Source organism: Rhineura floridana, chromosome 2, assembly GCF_030035675.1.
Source record: "Rhineura floridana isolate rRhiFlo1 chromosome 2, rRhiFlo1.hap2, whole genome shotgun sequence".
NCBI classification, from domain to species: Eukaryota; Metazoa; Chordata; class Lepidosauria; order Squamata; family Rhineuridae; genus Rhineura; species Rhineura floridana.
This window is the reverse complement of record NC_084481.1, coordinates 137,041,152-137,064,650: the sequence shown is the minus strand read 5'-3', so window position 1 is coordinate 137,064,650 and position 23,499 is coordinate 137,041,152. Positions and strand designations below refer to the sequence as shown.

Genomic DNA, 23,499 nt, shown 5'->3' with positions numbered 1-23,499 from the left:
AAGCAATGGAAAACTGCGCAGGAAAGTGTGGCATCATAACCACTACCTAGCAATATTGTATAACCTTCATATGAACATGTCAAGATGAATGGTCAATAAACAGCTGATCTGGAAGCTTCCTGGCTCTGTTTCTGCTAGAGGATAGACTACTTTATATCTTGCTAGCTCAAAAACTAGTACCTTAGTCAGATTAACAGGAGCTGTAATATTCATAACATAAAAAAGATGAAAGCTGAGATTCTCAAGACTTGAATTTTGTATCATATCCTCCACTTGTTTAAAATGATGGAACATCCACAATCCTGATTGTAACTTTAGGTCTTTACATTAATTTCTTTAATGTGCTTAAATAAAACAGTCCTATGTTTTTTTCTTATCTAATAACTTCATTTACTATTCTGAATGGTTTTAATAAGAGATTATTAGCTTACTTTTAGCATAGTCTCCATTAAGAAGTGTTACAATTTTTGTACAATTAAGTCTGGCATGTCAAAATATAACTATTTCCTACTTCCAAAACAACAAACATGTCGTGAATTTGAAGATTTGGAAAAATACAGCTGTGACTCTACTGCTTTTTATGATCGTATATGCTTCCTTGGTGTTCCTAGTCATTTTGATAACTTGCACATCCAGACTTCAGAACGATGTTAGCAGACCTTCGTGAGAATTTGGGTGTCTTAGAATGCAGGGCATATTTTCTTTTACGTATTACTACATTCATATTCCCCCTTTTCTCCAAGGAGCTCAAGTTAATGTACAAACATGGTTCTCTCTTCTCCAAATTTTATCCTCACAACAACCTGGTGAGGTGGGTTAGCCTGAGAGACAGTGACTAGCCCAAGGTCACCCAATGAGTTTCATTACTGAGTGGGGATTTGAACGCCGATCACACAGGTCCCAGTCTGACACTCTAACCACTACACCATACTGGCTATCCACATATCATGTCCTTTTTATGGGTCAATTTTGTAAGATGGCTACATATTCAGTATGTATGCTGATTACATATGCAGTAAATATTTTTTAACAGTATGCATCTGACAATACATTCATAAGTGAGTCTTTTTTTAAAAAAAAGTCTTAGTTAACATAATTCAGTGGTGGGAGGCCATAGCCAAAATTTGTTTTCCTTGGTTATATTATTGGTGGCTGACCTATTTGTTTTGGAGTTAGGTAATCAACCAGCTCCTTTCAGGGAGTGAAGTGCTAAAAGCTTGTCAACAACCTACTTAGCTGTTAGGGTGCAGATGGTTCGGATTTTACTCCAAATGTATATATAAGGAGGACACTAAACCTGATTTAATCATATTCTGTTAAAATGTCAAGCCAGAAATAAAATGTGAGGCTTCTATCTGTTCTTAGCTTAGTGAAATTCTGGGAATATCCATTCTCCCAGTTTTGCTTTGTAACACTAATCTAGAAATATGGGGAGTTGCCTCAAAGCCCCCCCCCGGTATCTTTTTTCCTTAAAATACCCCAGCGTTGATAACAGGAACCCTACAGTGCCCACTGCACAGTTCTCAAAGTTGTCCTCACTTGTCATATGGACAGACTAGCCATATATTTGGCTATGGGCAAATTCAGATGTTCAAGTTGCTTTCCCAGCTTCCATCACAGATTCTTTAGCATGACTTAACAATGTCTGCAGGTACAGCTGTGGCTTCCTGGCATCAGTTTCCTTAATTGCAACAGCACGTTTTTCAGCTATTGTGATCATAGGAATTCAATCCAAATTGCTTAGATTGTATCTGTTCATGGATGTCTGTTAGAGCATCGTTTTATTTATGTGAATGTGTCATAGAGACTGAAAGGGTAGATCTCAAAAGAGAATATCTTGAAAGAATCAGATGTCAGATGTGAAATGCTGCATAAGCATAACTTGTCCCTGAACTAAGTGCTCTTTATTCTGGAAGATTTTAAAATTGCAGTCTTAGCCTTCCAATCCAGAATAATAATTCCTGTATCTGACTTTATGCAATTGTAGACTTAGGGTTTTTTTCTATAGTGTGGTCACATGCTAACTCCCTATTGATTGTTCCAGAAGACTGGAAGGAGATACAATCTGTTCCTGAAGCAACGTCTCAGGGTAAACTATAGATAGACGATATGGCTAATAGCTTGGATGGCTGCAGCGATAACAAGCTTCACTATGTGATGTCTCTGGTTAATTGGGAACAAAATCTGCAATGAAATAAATACATAGCTTCTCTTTATTTATACTTCTAGTATAGTTTGCATGATATAAACCAGACCAGAGATTCAACCAACAGAATTTAGACCAGAAATGAGCAGTGATGTTTTGCCAATTTCTTTAAACAAAAACAATAAAACCCACAAACACCCTAAATAATTTTATGTTAAGCTTGATTACAACATCCAGGCTCTGTCTGCATAATTGCAAATTTTACCAAATTATATCAGGCATTATTTGAAATTTAATTTCTGTTAGATTTCTTCAGCAGTGAAGACTTGTATTAGGGTGGATTTGACAGAGTACTAAATTGCTATTAGAGAATTCTTCTAGTCATTGAAAATATATTAATAATCCAGTTGCCTCAATGTAGCTTAGACTAAGCATGTATAGACATCTTTTGCAACTGCTGTACCAGACAGTACCTTGTCCCCTTCAAGCACCCAACTATCATACATTAACTGAATGTTTGCATAACAGCTATCACATTTTATGAGTCTCCTTTCCACACAGAAATCAAGTGCTCAGGAAGATAATACAATGAAATAAAATGGGTAAACACACACACACAATTAAAAACCAGTACAACAATTAAATAAAAATAAAACATGGCATCATTTATTAATGGCAAAATTATATAAGAGGCATAATTGACCAGCACCCACAAATGCCATATAAACCACTGCCTCCCCAAAACAATACACTATGGCATCAGCTGGCTCTCTCTTTCATAATGCAAGCATTATAGTAGAATAGAATTGATGAACTACCTTGCAGAATTGTGAGGATGAATAAAATTGGGACTGTAAAGCACTTGGCACTATAACAAATTGCTATATATGGTTGCTACTAATATTGACAGTGTGAAATCTAAGAGACTTCAGAAAGGAAAACCCAGTTTTTTTGTGATAATTCAGACCATGGTATTCCCGATCTCTATGTATGGATGTGAAAGTTGGACAGTGAAAAAAGCGGATAAGAGAAAAATCAACTCATTTGAAATGTGGTGCTGAAGGAGAGCTTTGCACATACCATGGACTGCGAAAAAGACAAATAATTGGGTGTTAGAACAAATTAAACCAGAACTATCACTGGAAGCTAAAATGATGAAACTGAGGTTATCATACTTTGGACACAAAACATTTATGTCCAAAGCAGCTAACAGTAAAATTCACAATAGAAAATAGCCAGTTCACACCATGTTCACATGGTGTGGACACAATAAAGTCTGATAAAAATCAAAGAGAAGTAATTTAAAAAGATAATTAAATTAAAAATACTGATTAAAACACAGAGCAACAACAGAGAAGAACAAACCAGCTCATTAGTTCAATGTCTGTTTAAATAAAAAGGGTTTTGCTTACCTGGGGAGTCCTCCCTTACCAGGCCATTTTGAACCAAGCTTCTACTAAAGTTTAGCCCAACTAATAAGGGGCTTGGCTTGATGCCATATATTTCCCCAATTTACTCTTGTGTTGGGATGGCACCGCAGTAGCGGAAGCCTCCAGCGTAAGGCATCCACTGTTGCCTAGGAACTATAGTTAATTTCTTGCCACTAGTTTTCTTTCACTATTCCCTTGTATAGTAAGTTTGGAAAAGGCAGTAGTGGAGGGCTGACAATAGTAGAGTCCTAACAGGGAGGAGCAGCAGCAGCAGCAGCAGCAGTAGAGCCTAACAGGAAGGAGGAGGAGGAGTTCTTGTTAATTAAATTTATATCCTGCCCTTCCTCCCAGTAGGAGCCCAGGACTTGGTCTTTTCAAGTTTTCTTGGAGAATTCTTGGGCAAACCCTGACATTTCTTGAATAGAGTGACCAAACCAGTTAATGATTTAGGTCCCTAATATCTGAAAGAATGTCTCCTTCCCTATAGACTCTGCTGGAAGTTAAGATCAGCAGAGGGGGGCCCTTTTGATATTTCCACTGTCCTCAGAGGCTTGGAGTAGTGGTGGCCCAGGAAAGGGCATTCTCTGAGGTGCCCTTAAGGTGTGGAATTCCCTCCCCACCGAGGTGTGTCTGGTGCCATCATTGTATAGTTCCTGTTTTAAGCAGAAGACGCACCTCTTTACAATGACCTTTTACACTTGAGATGTATATTTTTAGCATCCATCCTATACTCGAGATTGTAATTTGTTTTAAACTGCTTTTAATGTCGTATTTTAAATTGTTGAGACCTGCCGAGGGGCCTTATGATGAAGGGCAGGTAATATAACAACAACAACAACAATAAATGAAGCAAACTGGAAAATAACTCACTTAACTCTACAAGTATACGATTGTTAGTAATATTTTAAATGTGTAGAATATAATTAAAAACAGCTGGAAAAGGCAGCATTCCCAGATTTATGGAGAGGTTCTGGAAACAAGTATAGCAATACTTACTTACCAAATTTGTTCCCACATTCACTGCTGCATATCTGTAGTCCGTTAGCTTTCATTGTTGGGCATCTGTTGCTTTCCTAAACCTCAATATAATTTTTTTAAAGCAGCTGTTTTTTGTTTGTTTTTTACTTTTGGAGCCACTGCTGTGCTTCCTGCTTTCACATATTACAAGAGTGTCATTTTTGCAGCAGAATGTTATCATTTTACAGTCCAAAATTACACTGGGACTAAAATACTTGGTTTTGCAGTGTTTACAGTTGCTTCTAAAAGCAGGCATTTAGGCAAAAGCTAAAAAGTATTTAAATATAATTGTCTTTTGTCATTGTTATACTAATTAATGTTGTGCATAACATGTTCTGATGTATGGCAGATGTATAACATTTACATGTAATGCGCTTCGTTGCTACTCTTTAATGAATCTCATACAACAAAGTAAGTGTGTGTGTCCATGAGTGTGTGTGACGTTGCTCATGTGTGGAGGGGGGTTAGTAGTATGAATGACTGGCTGGATATTAATGATCAATAGGAGAGGGCAGATGGGAGGAAGTTAATGGGAAGGGAATATATACAAAAATATAGTATAATAAAAACACATCCATGAATTATAGGACATTTCTTCCCAGTTATTTCATAAATCTCTTACCTCTTCTGGAAATAGGAGACTGAATGCTTGAAACAAACCCTAAGATGTGTGCTTTTCTGCTATGTTTATGAGCAGTCATTGATGTTAATGATGTACATTATATTCTCTGTAGATTGACAAACGACATCAAAGCAAGGACTCTGTTTTCTTCAGAGATGGTGTCCGGCGAATAGACTTTGTACTTGCTTATGTGGATGATGCAAAAATAGAAGGGGAAAGAAAAGTGGTAAGGTTTTTTTTATGACATCTTTTGAATGAGCGATTTAGGAAACATCCAGATACTTTGTTTTTGTCTCTTGTATCACCGGAAAACACCAACTCCAAGCAATATACTACACTAATTTGCGATTGTAGGTTGTTTTTAATTGTTTTAATTGCTGTATTTTAAAATTGTTGTAACCCACCTGGGACCTTTGGATGAATGGTAGGTTATAAAATTAATACAGTAGGGCTCCACTTTTTGGCATTCCGCTAATATGGTGGCGCTAGCAGGGCAATCAGCTGTAGCACGGGGAGCTCCAGCTGACAGCAATCAGCTGTAGAGCAGCGGCTGGAGCTCCACGCACTACAGCTGATCACGCGCTTCAGCTGATCGCTGTCAGCTGGAGCACGGCGGCTGGAATACGGTACGGCCCCACTTTCCGGCGGTTTTCACTTTTTGGTGGGGGCCTGGAATGTAACCTGCCATTTGAGTGGGGCCCTACTGTAATAATAATACTGAGGCATAATGTACTTCAGTCTGAATTTTTGTTCTAACTTGGTATCTGCTTCTGCAAAAATGTCAGGATACCGTTCTAAATCTTGCATTCTTCACTGTACATGTTAATTCTGCTGAATAATATAACTTTTCAATTAAATATATGTTTCATTGATGCCAGACGAGCTGCAGCAATAGTGTGGTATCCTATCAGAAAGGAGGGAAATCAGCAGCTTCTTTTTTCTGCTGATAATAGCACCCTTTTGATTGCAGACCTTAGCACTATTTTGTAAAGTTGGAGATTTCATTAAAAATAGTGTGTATCGCCCTTTAAATAGAGACAGTGAAGCAACAATAGGCAGAGTGAATGCCTCAAATTAAGATGGTATTTGTTTGCAGCTCCTCTTTATTTTGGATAATGAATTTAAGCCTACCCGTATAAACTTCTAAGATGTAACTTAAATTGTTTACAACAGCTATTTCTAGTTTCTGATATATTATTCAAATTCTGACAACCTTTCTATGAGCGTATTACTGGCTCTCTATTAGGAAGAAGCACAACATACTACTGAGTGGACAGAAATTTGTCACCAATTTTAAGGACTACTTTACAGGCATAAATTGGGTTCTTTAACCTTGTGATGCTAGTATATAGTTTTGATTTTGGCATTTTCAGTAGTAAAAACAAACTATCCTACTAAAAAAAAAACACTTACTGTAATCTCTCTGCTTCCCTCAATGCTAGGGATGCTCAACTGAGAATTATTGGCACATTACCAAAATACAGCTTCCAGAATTTCTTGAGGAAGCTACATGAAGAAGAGGTGTGAAACTATATAAGTCTGACGTGCCCATTGTGTTAACACTTGAAATTCTGTTGAACCCAATCTAAGAAACTGAAATCTACAAGAACATTGACTCTACATTAGTGTAACTAATTTATCAAAGAGGGAGAAGGAGAGTCACTTAGATTTCACTGGGTAAATAACTTCAGTGACAATGTAAAGACTTTTCTATGTATGTGTATGAATATACGCTTGTGCTATATTGGAATAAGTATTGATCGATAAGTGAGTTGTTCAGACACCAGGCCACAGGGACTCCTGGGGTCCTAAAGAGATGCTCTTTCCCCTTCTCTCTTCGCACACTTTTCCTGCTTCTGTCTCTATCCCCAATCCTTGGAATCTCCATAGTTTGCCCTTTTCTTAGCAACCAGGATGCATCTTTTCTGTGGTGGTCCTTCTACGTTAAATTTTACCCTTGTAGTCCCCTTGAGTACCGCTCCCTATATATTTTAATTGTATTTTATGTATTTTAATTTATTTTAATGTTTTGTGATTTTATTGTTTACAATTTTATTATGTACGTGTTTGATTTCATTTTTGTAAGCCACCCTGAGTGCCCCATTACAAGGTAGAAGGGCAGGATAGAAATATTTTAAATAAATAAATAGGTAGTGCCTAGGTTATTTCCTGCAAATGCTACTACACAATAAACGTGGGTGAATATTAAAGAATCCCCCTCCCCGCAAAAGGCAAATGTGAAAACTTTGCAAAGAGGCTTAGGCATATCTCCTGCTTTGAAAGAGCTAAAGATCAGGGACTTACGGAGAATTTACTGTACAGTTAACTTACACTACCATATAATGGTAACTTACACTACCATATAATAAAGAGAAGTAAGTCTCTTTGTGTTTAATGGGGCTTACTTCCAGGTTACAGGATGGCAGCCTAGGCTTTGGTTTAGGTGGTACTGGGAAAAATTGAGTTCTTATGCAGCTGTAGGGCAGGCAGAAATTAATCTGGTCAAGCCTTTTCTACAATGAAAATATAATTATGGGGAAAGCTTCACCATGTGTACTCTCTAATTTTGTGTTATGCCATACCCTGCACCATGGCAGCCATTTTGTGATATGCACCTTTGGCAGCTATTTTGTGACTGGTGCACCCACCACTCTCAAAATTTGAAATGTGCCCCCATCCAAAAAGGTTGGTGACCCCTGCACAAGACCTAATTGTATCTGGGTGGAGTAAAAAAAATCTTGTTTCTGTTGTGTTCTTGTTGGAGAGAGACAATAATGTTTTTGTTGGGCTTCCTGACTGGTTTGTCCTCTTAAGTCTTCCACTGTCATTCACATGCACATATACTTCCCTCAGTCACACTAACAGCAAACCCAAACCCAAGATTCTACCGTCAGGTGAAGACGTTCCTTTTTCGGGTTGCGTTTAACTATACGTAGAATAGGAATTTTAATAAATCATGGTAACGGCTATATAATTATTGTATTTTTTAACTGTATTTGATCTATGTAGATTTGGTATCTTATTGTTTTATTCTTTTTTATGTACTGGTTTTAGGTTGTTCGCCGCTCTGAGTTTCTGGGAAAAAAATAGAGCGGGCTAGAAATATTTTAAATAAATTAAATAAATAAGATAGACCGCTACGCTTCTGCTGATGCCTCTTTTGGGAGGCATGTTCTGCAACAGGTTATTTCTCATGACTAATTAGTGGGTGGTCCCTCCCTATAAGGGCTGCTTTGGTACATCCCACGTGATGGCATGCTACCTGGGGAAAATGGACCATTGGTCTCACCTGAAGGGTGATTTTCACAGGTAGCATGCCATCATGGCCCTCCCTGTTGGAGGATTTGGGGTGTTTTTTAACATTATTTAACAGATTACTATTCCGTGTCTTTTATACATTAGGGCAGCCTTTCCCAACCAGTGTGCCTGCAGATGTTGTTGGACCACATCTCCCATCTTCCTGACCATTGGCAATGCTGGCTGAGGCTGATGGGAGTTGTGGTCAAACAACATCTGGAGGCACACTGGTTGGGAAAGGCTGCATTAGGTCAAGATCCTTTGTTATGTTAGGAATGTACTTGTTGTTCTTGTATTTTCCTTGCGGGTAGGCCGGTTGGCCATTATATTCTTTCAGATATCCCACTTTGGACTCGTCACGAGTGAATTGGAGTGGGAGGGGCATGGTTGCCCTAGATCTTGACTTTAGTACATTCTTGCCTTTGGACTCTAGATGGCGCAATTACCCACGTGATGGCATGCTTCCTGTGAAAATCACCCTTCAGGTGAGACCAATGGTCCAATTTACACTGTCTTAAATCCACTCCAAAAGTGGGGCAAGGCAAGGAGAGACTTAAACCTATTCCAAACGCCATTCAGCTCAGTCATGTGTAGGGTTGCCAGGTTCTTGGCCTGAGACTGATCCTGTATCTTTAGGAGAAGAGAAGGTCAGCCAAGTGCAGGTGTTCTTGCAACTCTGTAATGAGAAAAAGCACAAAGTGGAATTCTCCCTCCTCCCTCCACAACTTTTAAAGATACAGAAGACCTCTTGGTGGCCAGGCCATTACAACGTTGCAAGAACACCTGCACTTGGCTGACCTTCTCTTCTCCTAAAGATACAGGATCAGTCTCAGGCCATGGACCTGGCAACTCTAGTCATGTGACTTAGGGCCCATACTCACCTGCCGACTCAGCTGGTAGTGGCCCCTCCCAGAGGCTCCTGAATAGAGTTTGGAACAGGGATAACTTACACAAGTGCAAGTTATGCCAGCTTTCTATGGTTAGGATTGTTGTATAAATCAGCCAGCTGGGCCTTCATAGTTGAACTGTGAATTACAGGCTTCTCTCTCCCCTCCCTCCCTCCCCCCTCCCTCCCTCTCCTCCTCTTCCCACCCCATTTCCTCATTGGTAGAAAAGGCTCATTATAGGAAAGGAACATATGCTGTACTACAGACTGTTTTGTGAGCAGACTCAAACTCAGGGAGGCCTGAAAATCTGTGGAGGGTGAGGAGTTACACCTCCATCCTAGTGTGGCTTGTTTTCAAAACAGCATTGGTATAAATCATATATAAACTACTGTATATTTTCTGAACTCCAGTAAATTATTTAACTTTCCTGGTTAATCACAAACATCAACATTTCAGCAAATGCTTTTTGTTTACTGCAAGTGACTTTAAGTGCAGTAGGACTTGTACTGGTCGGGTATGAGTCTTGAGAATTAGATTGTAAGCAATTTGGATTTCCTTATCCACAAGGGTATAAAGATAATACCATAGAAATAATCTTATCTTCTAAGATGGGATGGGAACTTTGTCCTGCATCCTGATGCCATATCATTGCAAATACTATGCACTACAGCAAGGGTAGCCAACATGGTGCTCTTCAGATGTCTGGACTACAACACCCATCATTCCCAATCATTAGCTATGCAAGCTGAGGCTGATGGGAGGCTAGAGGACACCAAGTTGGCTACCCCTGCACTGCAGAGACAGCTTTGTTGCTAATCAATCACTTGTCCGTTAGTAGAGGGAAGTGTAAACTAAACTGGTTGTATGGCAAGGATTGATATCTGGTGGTGTAATCCTGTGTGATTTTCTTGGGACACCAGGAGTATTATCAGAGATCCCAGCTACCATTCTGTATCCAGCTAAGTTCTATTCAGAGCAGACACATTGAAATTAATGCACCCAAGTTAAGTCCATTAATTTCAGTGGGTGTACTCTAACTAATGTTGGATATGACCCTAGCTTATGTAAAATCAAGTTGTTGTTTAATTAAATTTATATCCAACCTTCCTTCCAGAAGAATCCCCTTATATGGGTAATAGCTGTTGCACAGCATATAAGTCTCCAGGATCAGAGGAGGTAACTGGAACACTTGCACGTTCCATTGATTAACTTACTGAATAATTTGGTGGTTTCCTAGAGTTTACTTATGGGGACTCCTGTTACCTCATAATAGATACCAGTAGAAAGTTTTTGTTTTGATAGGCTGTCTTTGCTTGTTTATATTCATCTATTTGGCTTGTTCTATGTCAGCAGAGTAGTGTGAGGATTCATCTATGGGTACTGTGGATGGCCTTACCTAGAGCATTGAAGAGTGATAGAACAATAATTCCATTGAATGCTGTCACATCGTTGTTATTACATTCATTACCCGCCCTTCACTAAAAGGCCTTAGGGTGGGTCACAACAATATAAAATGCAAAATTAAAAGCCATTTAAAACAAATTACACTCACAGCTAGGAAGGGTCCCCAAAATATTTATCTTGAGTGTCAAAGGCCAGACTGAAGAGGTGCATCTTCAGTATAGACAGAAGTTGTATAATGAAGGTGCCAGGCAGACTTCTGTGTCCCTGAGCATTCTGATGGTAATTATTCTTCCTTTTAAGGGTGGCTGAGAGTTTTCTTAACCACTTCATATGCAGAATTAATTTTGCTTCTCAATAGTCCTGTGACTCTTAGAATGCAAAGAAAAAATTGGGAATATACATGGGCATGTTATTCTTAAGTAATGCTAATTAGAACATTTACTGCTCAGTATTACCCAATTAATAAAAATATATTGACTGCAGGGGTAAAATATTCTGTATTGTAACCATTAGAAAAGAGGTTGCACTGTGCTGTCATCTCTGGTAGAAACTGTTTGTTACAAGGCCCTTGCACCCAAGAGAGTTTGTAGATACATAGTTAAATCTTTCAGTTGCATTCAGACAGCAAGACTGAACGTTTTGCAACACTGCTTGAGTTTCACTATCGTCCTTTCCCTTTGGGAGCTGTTTGTTCTGTTCTTTGTTGTTCAGACCTGTATGAAGCCTTCTTTCATGGAGAACACAGAATTTAGTGCAGCATCTAGTTCCATCACTTCAAGCAGGCTGGTCCCCAAAGGAAATATTATGGTGATACTGGTTTCCTGTCCCAGTTTGTGTCAACTCCAACTTGGCTTCTTGTCGGTTTAAAAAGCCAAAACCATGGAACTGTAGTGAGAGATTTTCTTGTGCAGCTGAATCATGCTTTTTTGTATTTTTTAGCTTCCATTCTGAAGATCATTTGGAGTATTTTTGAGGGATAGTCTATGGAAATGGGCCAGAAGGCTGACTAATGCGAACAGAGTTATTAGATTATTCCAGATGTGCGGGCACCAGCTGTCCTTCTGCCTACGTTGAGATTCTCTTCAGTCCAATTATATGTCATTGGGAAAACTGAAGGTGTTTGTCAGACAGTTATAAGGGTTAACTTAGCATCACCTCCCGTTTAAGCCTTATGACTAAGCAGTGAACTGTAACCATGGATTAATTTCAGGGCTGGTTTTATTTTTCTGCCTTACGGATTTTGGCTTGATACTTCGTTAATAAGGATTGACAAAATCTGCATATGCGTAATATTGTACAGTAATTGCTACAAAGCCTCATGCATTCCTCTCTCTACAGCAGAGTGACTTGGCAATGTTCTGTGGGCTAAGAATAGAAGCATACTTGGGAAAACATCTGAGAACTGCATATTTTGGAAGTCTGTGCTTGCTTTGTTTTGCAGACATATGTTAATAGAACACTTACTTGTTGATACAAAGGAGCTCCAACTAAAAAAAAAAGTCACTCTTCTATTTTCAACAGAATATTAACATACAGTAGGGCTTCGCTTTACAGCGATTCACTAATACAGCGGTCTCAATTAGATGCAATTAGACTAAAGCCCCACTCATTCTGCGCTTGTTCCGCTTTTATGGTGGTTTCCGGGCATCGCACGACATTCAGTAATAGGAAAGATACTCCTGGTCTCAACTAAGGCCAAACTATTTTTATATTTTATTTATTTAACAAGATTTATATACTACTCAATCATCAAAAACCTATAAATATTTTATGTAAAACAATAAAAAAATTCATTAAAATATAGATCAAATGTTAAAAACAAGTCAACATAACAATTTTCAAAATATCACTAAAAGCAGCATTTTTAAAAAAAATATGCATAATAAAATATCAAAATTATGCATCTGAATAGGCTTGCCTAAATAAAAACAGTACAAGGGAGGCACCTTCCTAATAATAATGGGTAGGTAGTTTCAGCATGTAGGTACAGCCATACTGAAGAATCAGTTCTTCACAACTGCAGAACAAACATCTGGTTCTTGTCAAAATGCCGATTCTGCAGATCAAAATGGTTAAGCGAGCAAATATGGGATGAGGCAGTCTTTCAAGTAAACTGGTTTCGAGCTGTAATGATAACATAAAAGTATGATCACACTTAATGTATGTTTTGTTTTAAATAGGAAGCCATGGGGGTTGGGTATTGGGACCACAGCACAGAGAGAGAGAATGAGTTAACCCTTTCTTCCAATGCTGCAGTACCAATGAAGTTTTGTTGCTGTTATGTGCCTTCAAGTCGATTACGATTTATGGCGACCCTATGAAACAGTGACCTCCAAGAGCATCTGTCATGAACCACCCTGTTCAGATCTTGTAAGTTCAGGTCTGTGGCTTCCTTTATGGAATCAATCCATCTCTTGTTTGGCCTTCCTCTTTTTCTAGTCCCTTCTGTTTTCCCCAGCATTATTGTCTTTTCTAGTGAATTCTGTCTTCTCATGATGTGTCCAAAGTATGATAACCTCAGTTTCATCATTTTAGCCTCTAGTGACAGTTCTGGTTTAATTTGTTCTAACACCCAATTATTTGTCTTTTTTGCAGTCCATGGTATGTGCAAAGCTCTCCTTCAGCACCACATTTCAAATGAGTTGATTTTTCTCTTATCCGCCTTTTTAACTGTCCAACTTTCACATCCATACATAGAGATTGGGAATACCATGGTCTGAATGATCCTGACTTTGGTGTTCAGTGATACATCTTTGCATTTGAGGACCTTTTCTAGTTCTCTCATAGCTGCCCTCCCCAGTCCAAGCCGCCTTCTGATTTCTTGACTATTGTCTCTATTTTGGTTAATGTCTGTGCCAAGGTATTGATAATCCTCAAGTTCAGTGTCCTCATTGTCAACTTTAAAGTTACATCAATCTTCTGTTATCATTACTTTAGTCTTCTTGACATTCAGCTGTAGTGCTGCTTTTGTGCTTTCCTCTTTAACTTTCATCAGCATTCATTTCAAATCATTACTGGTTTCTGCTAATAGTATGGTGTCATCTGCATATCTTAAATTATTGATATTTCTCCCTCCAGTTTTCACACCTCCTTCCTCTTGGTCCAATCCCGCATTTTGTATGATATGTTCTGTGTACAGATTAAACAAATAGGGTGATAAAATACACCCCTGTCTCACACCCTTTTCGATGGGGAGCCAATCAGTTTCTCCATATTCTGTCCTTACAGTAGCCTCTTGTCCAGAGTATAGGTTGCGCAACAGGACAATCAGATGCTGTGGCACCCCCATTTCTTTTAAAGCATTCCATAGTTTTTATTGATCTACACAGTCAAAGGCTTTGCTGTAAACTATATAGCACAGGATGATTTTCTTCTGAAATTCCTTGGTCCGTTCCATTATCCAATGTATGTTTGCGATATGATCTCTGGTGCCTCTTCCCTTTCTAAATCCAGCCTGGATGTCTGGCATTTCTCGTTCCATATATGGTAAGACCTTTGTTGTAGAATCTTGAGCATTACTTTACTTGCATGGGATATTAAGGCAATAGTTCAGACTCTGGCAGAAAAGCTGTGATGGGCACTGTTAGCAGCTTTCCTCCTGCAGCAAATAGTTTGAAGGAGTGTGTTTGGATCCCAGCACAGGGTAACTGGGTTAACTTTCCTTTCCATGCTCCTGCTGCTGTTACACACTATTAAACAATACACCCTTTTGTTTTTGTTTTTGTTTTTTAAGATGCATGATACATGTGATCACACATTTACTGTAACATGTAGTTTGGCCCTAGTGAGCAAGTGAAGAGGGTCTGAAATCCTGCTGATTTGATGACTTATGTATTTGCTTGTTTAAATCTTGTTTTGGCTGAAAAGCAGAATAAACATTATTTAAACATATAAATAAACAATAAAGGTGTCCAGGGTGGTTTATAAAATCTCTCAGAAAAGACAGTCTCTGACTTCTGGCGTACAATCTAAAAAGACATGACACAAAAGGAAAAATGGATTAGGAGAGAGGAGGAAATGAACAAAACCACGTACGAGTTGTTAATTATCAATTCTTCTAATGACCAGTTGGGGTGGAAACGTTGCTGAAGAAGGGGTGCCATTACATCTCAGCTTGATGTAATCACTGCTATCAGATGACAGTTGATGGAGGGTGGAACCTGGCTTCTCAACAGAGCTAGTTGGTTGTACTGAATCTCTTCACTTTTCTCCTGTATTACAACTTAATATAATGGCAACTCCCAGGTGACAGAGAAAATATTTTCTCAAACCTATCTTTTTTTCTAGTTCAACTTCCCTTTCTTTTAATGCCCATTCTTTAAACGTTTAGTCTTTATCTTCTCTGGGTCAGTAACATATATAAACTTTTTTCCTGATTCCCTGGAGTCAGGCACATTCTATAAAATATTAAGTGCTAGTACTAAGCCTTGAACTACTACATTTGTAATGCTATTTTTGATTATAGCATGGGAAGAAATTCATGTCCGAAATAAGACCGATTGTATTTTCCCCCTTAGTGTTTGTTAAAGCTTTCCCTGTTCAGATAGAGTCGCCTCCAGAATACTTACCCTGTTTTAAAGATTTTGTAATCTAATCTATTGTGCTGTCTGTTGGAAGCTAAAAGTACCAGTTGCTTCTAGGTGCAAGACTCTGTATTTCTGGTGTTAATTTAGTCCAGGTAAGTCAACACAAAATATAGCAACAAAGAAGAAATGGGCAAATGTTTGGAATTGCACATAACATTTTCACTGATGACATGTCCACCTAGTGGACCTTCCTGGTGCTAGTCTAATGTTGAAAGAACGAAAATGGAGTAAGCAGCAGCCCCAAATAGAAGACACTGTGGTGTGTGCCTTTCCTTCCCAGTGTGGACTGGCAATAATCACAAATGCAAAATGTCCTTTGAAATGTAGAATGACTGAGAGATGTGAAAGGGAGAAGGTGTGTGAAACTTTCAGTCATATCAAAAGGAAAGCCTTGAATGAGAACCAATGCATATGCTATAAAAATATTATCTGTTTACTGATAACTGATAACAAATAGCACTGTTATCTGAAAGTGAACTTATGTTTACATTGGTAACATACCTTTTTTTTAATAAGTAACAGATATTATCTATCCATTATATTAAACTTTAATCAGAATCATCAACTTTAACCACTGAATGTTGGGGTCTATTTTTCAAATTGTCTTCATAAAATTGTGCCATGGGGAACTGAAGTCTGCTTTCAGCCGTTATCCTGTTGCTGAACTTGTGATGGATCTACATACAAACAAAAGAGGAAGTCTGTGTCTGTTAAGTAAACTGTGCAGGTGTTTTTAAATAGGTGCTAAATAAATAAAGGACTACAGCTGAACGTCAAGAAGACTAATGTAACAACAATAGAAGATTTATGTAGCTTTAAAGTTGACAATGAGGACATTGAACTTGTCAAGGATTATCAATACCTCAGCACAGTCATTAACCAAAATGGAGACAATAGTCAAGAAATCAGAAGAAGGCTAGGACTGGGGAGGGACGCTATGAGAGAACTAGAAAAGGTCCTCAAATGCAAAGATGTATAACTGAACACCGAAGTCAGGATCATTCAGACCATGGTATTCCCAATCTCTATGTATGGATGTGAAAGTTGGACCGTGAAAAAGGCGGATAAGAGAAAAATCAACTCATTTAAAATGTGGTGCTGGAGGAGAGCTTTGCGCATACCATGGACTGCAAAAAGACAAATAATTGGGTGTTAGAACAAATTAAACCAGAACTATCACTAGAAGCTAAAATGATGAAACTGAGGTTATCATACTTTGGACACATAATAAGACATGATTTACTAGAAAAGGCACTAATGCTGGGAAAAACAGAAGGGAGTAGAAAAAGAGGAAGTCCAAACAAGAGACGGATTGATTCCATAAAGGAAGCCACAGACCTGAACTTACAAGATCTGAACAGGGTGGTTCACGGCAGATGCTCTTGGAGGTCACTGATTCATAGGGTCGCCATAAATCGTGATTGCCTTGAAGGCACATAACAACAACAACAAAATAAATATTAATAGCAATAATGATAATTTATAAATCACCTTTTACATATGTCTCAAGGCGATTTAAAGGCATACCATAAAAGCAGCTAAAAAATTTAAAGAACAGTACAAAAACAATTTACTATAGGCGAGACTTTTTCATCCAGCTCGAAAGCTTGTCAAAACAAAAATGACTTTTCCAGAAAGTACAGCTAGTGGGTGCCTATTGTATTGTCTCAACAGCCACGCCCTAATCTTATGACTGTCCTATATATGCCACACTTTTTAATTAGATTTGGGATTTTGCCCATTATGCGTTGGGGAGGGTGGTCATCCTTCTTAAAACGTGCTTATGCAGCTTGGACATGTGCCTTGATCCTGTTCTGCCACTGGATGTCCAGGGAGCAGCCATGGTCAGAAACACCCTTTGCAGCCCAGGGGTGAAATAAGACACAGACACAATATATATTGGGTTAAATAACGGGCCACTTTATTAACCAAATTCTTATTGCATAACGAACCTGCAGAGGGGAACATAAGTGCGAGATTCTCCTGGTGAATCAGGCAAAGCCTGCTTGCAGCTTTTGGGGCGATTCAACCCCTGCCAGGCAAGGGGCTGCCAATCTGCCAACCTATTTTCCCTGACCACACCCATAGGTGTGTAGGAAGGCCAACGTGCGTCACCGCCTCCTCCCGGTGCCCTGAAACTCCGAGTGGATAAGACATGTGGGCCCCAAAGGCAACCCGTATAACCCTGAGCTGCAGGCCTCCGGAACCGCCTGTCACCTCCAAAGGTTCCTAAAGGTGTCACCTAGTTGCCCTTTACCTTTAACCTTTCCCGCACTTCCTTGCCATAAAGTGACCAATTAAGATATTAAGATCAAACAGCCATATCAACCTAATAACCAGAAATGTACCCGTGCTAACCCTGAGCACCTTCACCTCTAACCACAGTATGGAGTAGGCAAAAGAAACCCACCGGCAAGCCAAAAATTCCTAGTTGGCTCCGAAGCAACCAAATTAATCACACTGCAGCAGAGGGAGGGTAGGGCGGGTGCCGAAGAAGAAGAAGAGGTGGGTGAGGGGCCAGCGCGAGCTTAAATAGGCTCAGCCGCCCATCGTCCGCGGCGCGCCTTGATGGCGCCATGCCAGTCCTGGCGTGCCTGCCCTTCTCCACAATGGCGGCTGGGGATTCACCCCGGGCCGCAAATCTCGCCCTGTGACCGGTAAGTACCATGAGCGGAGCGGGGAGTTGCCACCTTAGCTAATAAGCTGGCTTTGCTCTTTTACCAAGATGAGGCTACTGCCACCTGTGTCTAATGATTTTAGATCATCTCATGTTTAGTCTATTGCACTGTGTTTTTACAAACATCTCATAAGCTTAGCTAGCAGCAGCGTGCCTGCTTTATAGCATGAAGAACAGAGAAGACATCACTGCAGTGATAGAGTGTCAGCTCTAGATTCCTGCTGGGTTTGAGCTCCAGTTCAAGTATTTTTACCCATAGCCTGGCTCCTGCATGCCTGTAGATGCACCTTCTCTCATACAGGTTTCTCACACCTTCAGAAAATCAGACAGAGCCTGCTGCATGTCCCATCTTTTAGTCTTATGAGAACTGAGGGCCCAGAACTTATTGTAAATCTTTTTATGGAAGACTTCCTCAAAAAGAGAATAAAATAAAATCTCTGTCAGTGACATCTATTGTTGTGTGAGCAGACTTCCACTCTGTTCCTCTCATGCAACAGACCTTATCCGTCCTCTCCTCACCCCTGCACATTCCCAGCTCTATTCCAGAAAATCCCTCAACCCTCCAAGACACAGGTTTGAGGGGAAGGAAAGAGGAGAGGAGGGGAAATCCCTTTGCGTGAGTGAAGTCTGTCCTACACAGCTGGATGTCACCCTGTCTGCAGGGTATTTGGTTGGCCACCTCCCTGTATTTCACCTCCTCCAAGTGTGTTTGCTGGTCGTTGCTGAGGTTGTTTTATTGTTGAGCTGGGAACTGGGTTTGCTGCTTTTCTGTTGTTTTTATTCTTATATGGGTTTACTGCTTTATATCTGCAGCATTTTTAAATTCTAAATTTGTCACTTTGAGAATCTGATTCAGGCTAGAAAATGGTTCACATGTTCCATGAATAGATAAATAATCTGGAGACAAAAAAAAATCTCTGAGTGTGAGCTGCAGGTATGCTGTTGTACATTTGTAATTATAGTGTGAAGTGCAGAATATGATTACAAAACAGAATCAAGGAGCTGCTTCAGTGTCCTAGAAAGTCTCTGTGTGTGTGTTTTAAGTGTTTGGTTCTCACTGGGGAACTGGATCCCCTAAAGAATGGGAAGGGATGACTTATGACAATAAGGAATTGCTCATTATTGTGCTGTTCGTTCCTAATGGACTCAGCGCTGTTCAAATAAACCTGTCTCCTATCCTTCATTACTATCCCAGCTGCTGCTGGTAGCATAAATAAATTTCAATGTTTTCTTTAAATATTCTTTTTGTTTTTTATTGATCTTCTTTGCATATTACCTATAGATTTTTGTCTGTAGAAAGGCAATCAACAAACCCATTTAATAAAGCAAAGCTACTTCCCCTTCTATGATCTAAAAAAAATCTAATTTCAGAATTATGCGTTTAACCTGGAGTGGGGAATATTTTTCAGCCCCAGGGCCGCAGACCCTCATGGGCAACCTTCAGGGGCTCATCTGCCAGTAGTGGAGCAATAGATGCGGATCTTGCCTTTGTACAGTAAGCTCCATTCTAGTCCCACATAACTCTGAGGTTCCTCCATTCTTACACACACACATACCCCTCACCATTCTTCAGTCAAACATACACAAGGCAGAGGGGCTGTGGCCTGGAGAAAGTCCAATAGGCTAGATAGGCAAAGAAGGCCACATTTGGCCTCCAGGCCTGAGGCTGACAACCCCTGTATCATACACTTACTGTGTGAATAAAAAGCAAAGAATTGTTTGTTTTTTTCTTCAGGAACGGAGACGAGAATTTGAGAACAATCTAGCAAAGGCTGGTCTGGAACTAGAAACTGAAGATAAGAAGGTAAAGTATTGTGGTGTCTTACTTTTAAAATACATGCTCAAATAAGATGGGAGTGAAAGACTTGGCTTGAGAATTGCAAGAAAATAGAATGTATATTTAATAGGAGCATCTTTCAGTTCCGTGTTAGTAGTGTGTTTAATATTTATTTGTTAACAGCATGCTGATCAGAAAATAATAGTAACACAGTCCCTTCCTGGTGGGTTTTTGTGATGTTTAGTTATTATCCACGACCCAGCTGTGCCTAACAGCATAGTTTGGTATTGCATTGCTATCTCAGCTCCTCTGCCCAGGCAAGCCCTAGGCATACCTGGGATCAGTCCAGCTGTTGTGCTGTAATTAGCAGCACTGCTGTGAGAGGAGTCACAAAATCCTCAGTGAGTGGCTTCAAGCTTAAAGAGTTTCACTTTCTGATCTTGAAGTGTTGCAACTGCTCTGATTAATTGGACCATGAGGTCTCCTGATCTCAGGTACGCCTAGGGTTTGTTTTGACCTATTATCCTATGTTTTGGGGAAGGCAATGAGAAGGATAGCCCCATTGCAATTGAGACCTTTTGTAGATCATGTTCATAGTAGCCCTGCTCAGTTATCAGATTCAGATTTTATTGCTTGTTGAACGAACAGGCCATGCACATCCACACATCATCATCAACATCATCATCATAATATAAACAACAAAAAACAATAGTAAACATAAGAATGAGTACATATAAAATATATTCACTAATAGGCAAAAAACTTGCAGTTTAAGAATGTACCTATAGTCAACAGATATTTCTATCAAACTTTAAAAAGCAGGAAAATTGGGCAGCTACACTGAATGCACCAGGGGAGCAGGAGACCTGACTTCCTCTCTGAGATATTGTACCGCCCTACAAATTTGTCAAAATTGAAACACAATTTGGGTTGGTCTTTCACAGTCCAATCTACTTCCTGTGTAGCTTGGAAGAAGTGGGTAACATGTGCCTCTGAGCATATGGTGAGTGGTGGCAACACCTGCCACCGCCAAAGATGGAGAACTATATTTTTGTATGTTTGTTGGTGGTGTTCTTACTTTGCTTCTTTCCTGTGTTACTAATGTTTCTACAGAGAATCTAATCTAGAAAATTTTATTTCCCTCATTATTCATCCTAGAAATCTGTGTCAAATTAACTTTTATTAATTTCAAAGCCTTTTTATTGGTCAATGTCATATGATGGTGAAAACAGCCTTTTGTGTTTCAAATTGGAGGTTATATTCTATTTCTATTTTGGGTGCATTAACAGTTGAATCTGAAACTGCAGTTTGATGTAAAATCAGACTGATTACAATATGTTGCTAATTCAGCAATGACACTAGCTGTTGGGAAAAAAGAGGATGCATGTTTTCAACCTGCTATGTTTAAACCACTTCATTTAAGGCAAGGTGGGCATGGTAAATTAAAAACATAGAGCACACCTAGAATTTTGCGAGAATATATTTCACCTCCCACTGTTTTATCTTGTGCAAACTGAGACACTCCTGATGTCCACTGGAGACTATTCTGCAGAATAGTCAGTGCCATTATTCCACAATTATTTTTGGAGTTATTTTAGTGTAAATTTTGCCAAGTGTTGCTGTACTTCACATATTAAGAGAAATAGAAACAAAAGAAAATGATGTCCTATAGGAAACGTCACTAAAATTGCAAAGTAAATCAGACATATTTAAAGTGACCATCTGAACTATATCAACTGTCTTAATAATGTTGCTTCCTCCCTGCTAAAACAAGATCAGCACAGCACATGTCTTGCTTCTGTTATTTGGGCTGATTGCATGGTGTTGCCACCACTCACCATATGCTCAGAGGCACATGTTAACAAATTCTTCCAAGCTACACAGGAAGTGGATTGGACTGTGAAACACCAACCCAAATTGTGTTTGCATTTTGACAAATTTGTAGGGCAGTCCAATATCTCAGAGAGGAGGTCAGGTCTCCTGCTCCCCTGGTGCATTCACTATAGCTGCCCAATTTCCCTGCTTTTTAAAGTTTGATAGAAATATCTGTGGGCTATCGATTCATTCTTAAACCGCAAAGTTTTTTGTCTATTAGTAAATCTCTCTGCTTTTTATTCCAGGAGGTAAGAAATGGGATCCTGTGCAAGTTTGCTGAGAATGGATTGATCATTTGCATGCTTATTGAGTTCAGTGGGAGTTACCTGCAATCATATTTAGGATATGTGAAACTGACCACAAGGGACGGGGAGGGGAGAAGGAGGAAGGGGAGGGAGGGCAGAGGGTAGGAGGGGGATGGGATCAGGCAGGAGGGGAGGAAAGTGACAGGTTTGATCATTTGCTTCTTTATTGAGTTCAGTGGGATTTACTCTGTGCAATCATGCTTAGGATATGTAAAACTGACCGGGAGGGAGGGAGGCACTGGAGTGGGCAGGGGAGGAGGAAGAAGGGTGGAGGAATGGAGAGGAGAGAGGAAGGAGGGGAAAGGCAGGTCTGATCATTTGTATGCTTATTGAGTTCAATGGGATTTACTCCTATGCAATCGTGGTTAGGAAAAGAAAAACTGACCATGGGGGAGGGGGAGGGGGAAGGAGTGGGTTGGAGGGGGCAAAGGAAGGGGAGGGGAGGGCAGGTTTGATCATTTGCATGCTTATAGAGTTCAGTGGTATTTATTCTTGTGCAATCATCCTTAAGATAGGTAAAACTGACCATGGGGAGGAGGAAGGGGAGGGGAAGGAGGGGGAAGAGGAAGGATGGGATTGGAAGGGGATGGGGGGGAGGGGCAAGGGAAGGGGCAAGAGGGAAGAGATAGGAGGGAGGAGAAGGGAGGGTGGGTTTGATCATTTGCATACTTTTTGAGTTCAGTGGGATTTATTTCTGTGCAATCATGTTTGAATATGGAAATGGACTGCCTTCAAGTTGATCCTGACTTATGGCGACCCTATGAATAGGGTTTTCATGCTAAATGGTATTCAGAGGTGGTTTTACTCCGAGGCCGAGAGGCAGTGACTGGCCCCGAGGTCACCCAGTGAGCTTCATGGCTGTGTGGGGATTCGTACCCTGGTCTCCCAGGTCGTAGTCTAACACTGACCCGGGAGAGGGGCAGAGAGAATAGGAAGAGGGAGAGGGGTTGAGATTGGGTAGGTGGGCACTGGGCAGAGGGGAAGCCCTTTTCCAAAAGGAAAACATTGTGAACAGTATCATTGCTTTTCATCATTCCCCCCACCTTTTTATTCTACAGCAGGCACATGTAGCCTCCCACCCAAATTTAAACCAAAGCTTTCCCTGGCCACATCCACACCAGGCCTTTATTTCACTTTAGACAGTCATGGCTTCTCTCAAAGAATCCTGGGAAGTGTAGTTATTGAAGGGTGCTGAGAGTTGCTAGGAGATGCCCTGTTCCCCTCACAGAGCTTCAATCAGAGCGGCTGACTGTTAAACCATTCTGGCCACTGGAGCTCTGCCAGGGGAATAGGAGTCTCCTTTCAGTACCCTTCACAAACTACACTTCCCAGGATTCTTTGGGGGAAGCCATGACTGTCTAAAGTCTGGTGTGGGTGTGGCCCCCTGATTAGCCAAGCCAAGCAGCTGTGAGTCTGACTTTTAGAACACTGACAGTTGGTTCTTACTGAGCATGCCCTGCCTTATCATTGAATTCA

General features: G+C 40.0%; 1 protein-coding gene across 10 annotated transcripts in view; it reads left to right on the top strand.

Moving 5' to 3' along the window:
- The window catches only part of ANO5 (anoctamin 5), a 115,245-nt gene that overhangs the window by 37,489 nt on the left and 54,257 nt on the right, over positions 1–23,499 (top strand). For 7 of the 10 annotated variants that reach the window (XM_061610626.1, XM_061610627.1, XM_061610623.1 and 4 more), the window contains 3 exons: positions 2,045–2,089; positions 5,328–5,441; positions 19,802–19,870. In XM_061610626.1, coding sequence (XP_061466610.1) covers positions 2,045–2,089; positions 5,328–5,441; positions 19,802–19,870 — 228 coding nt within the window. The remainder of the gene's footprint in view (positions 1–2,044; positions 2,090–5,327; positions 5,442–19,801; positions 19,871–23,499) is intronic. The other 3 variants (XM_061610628.1, XM_061610625.1, XM_061610624.1) reach the window with 2 other exon arrangements.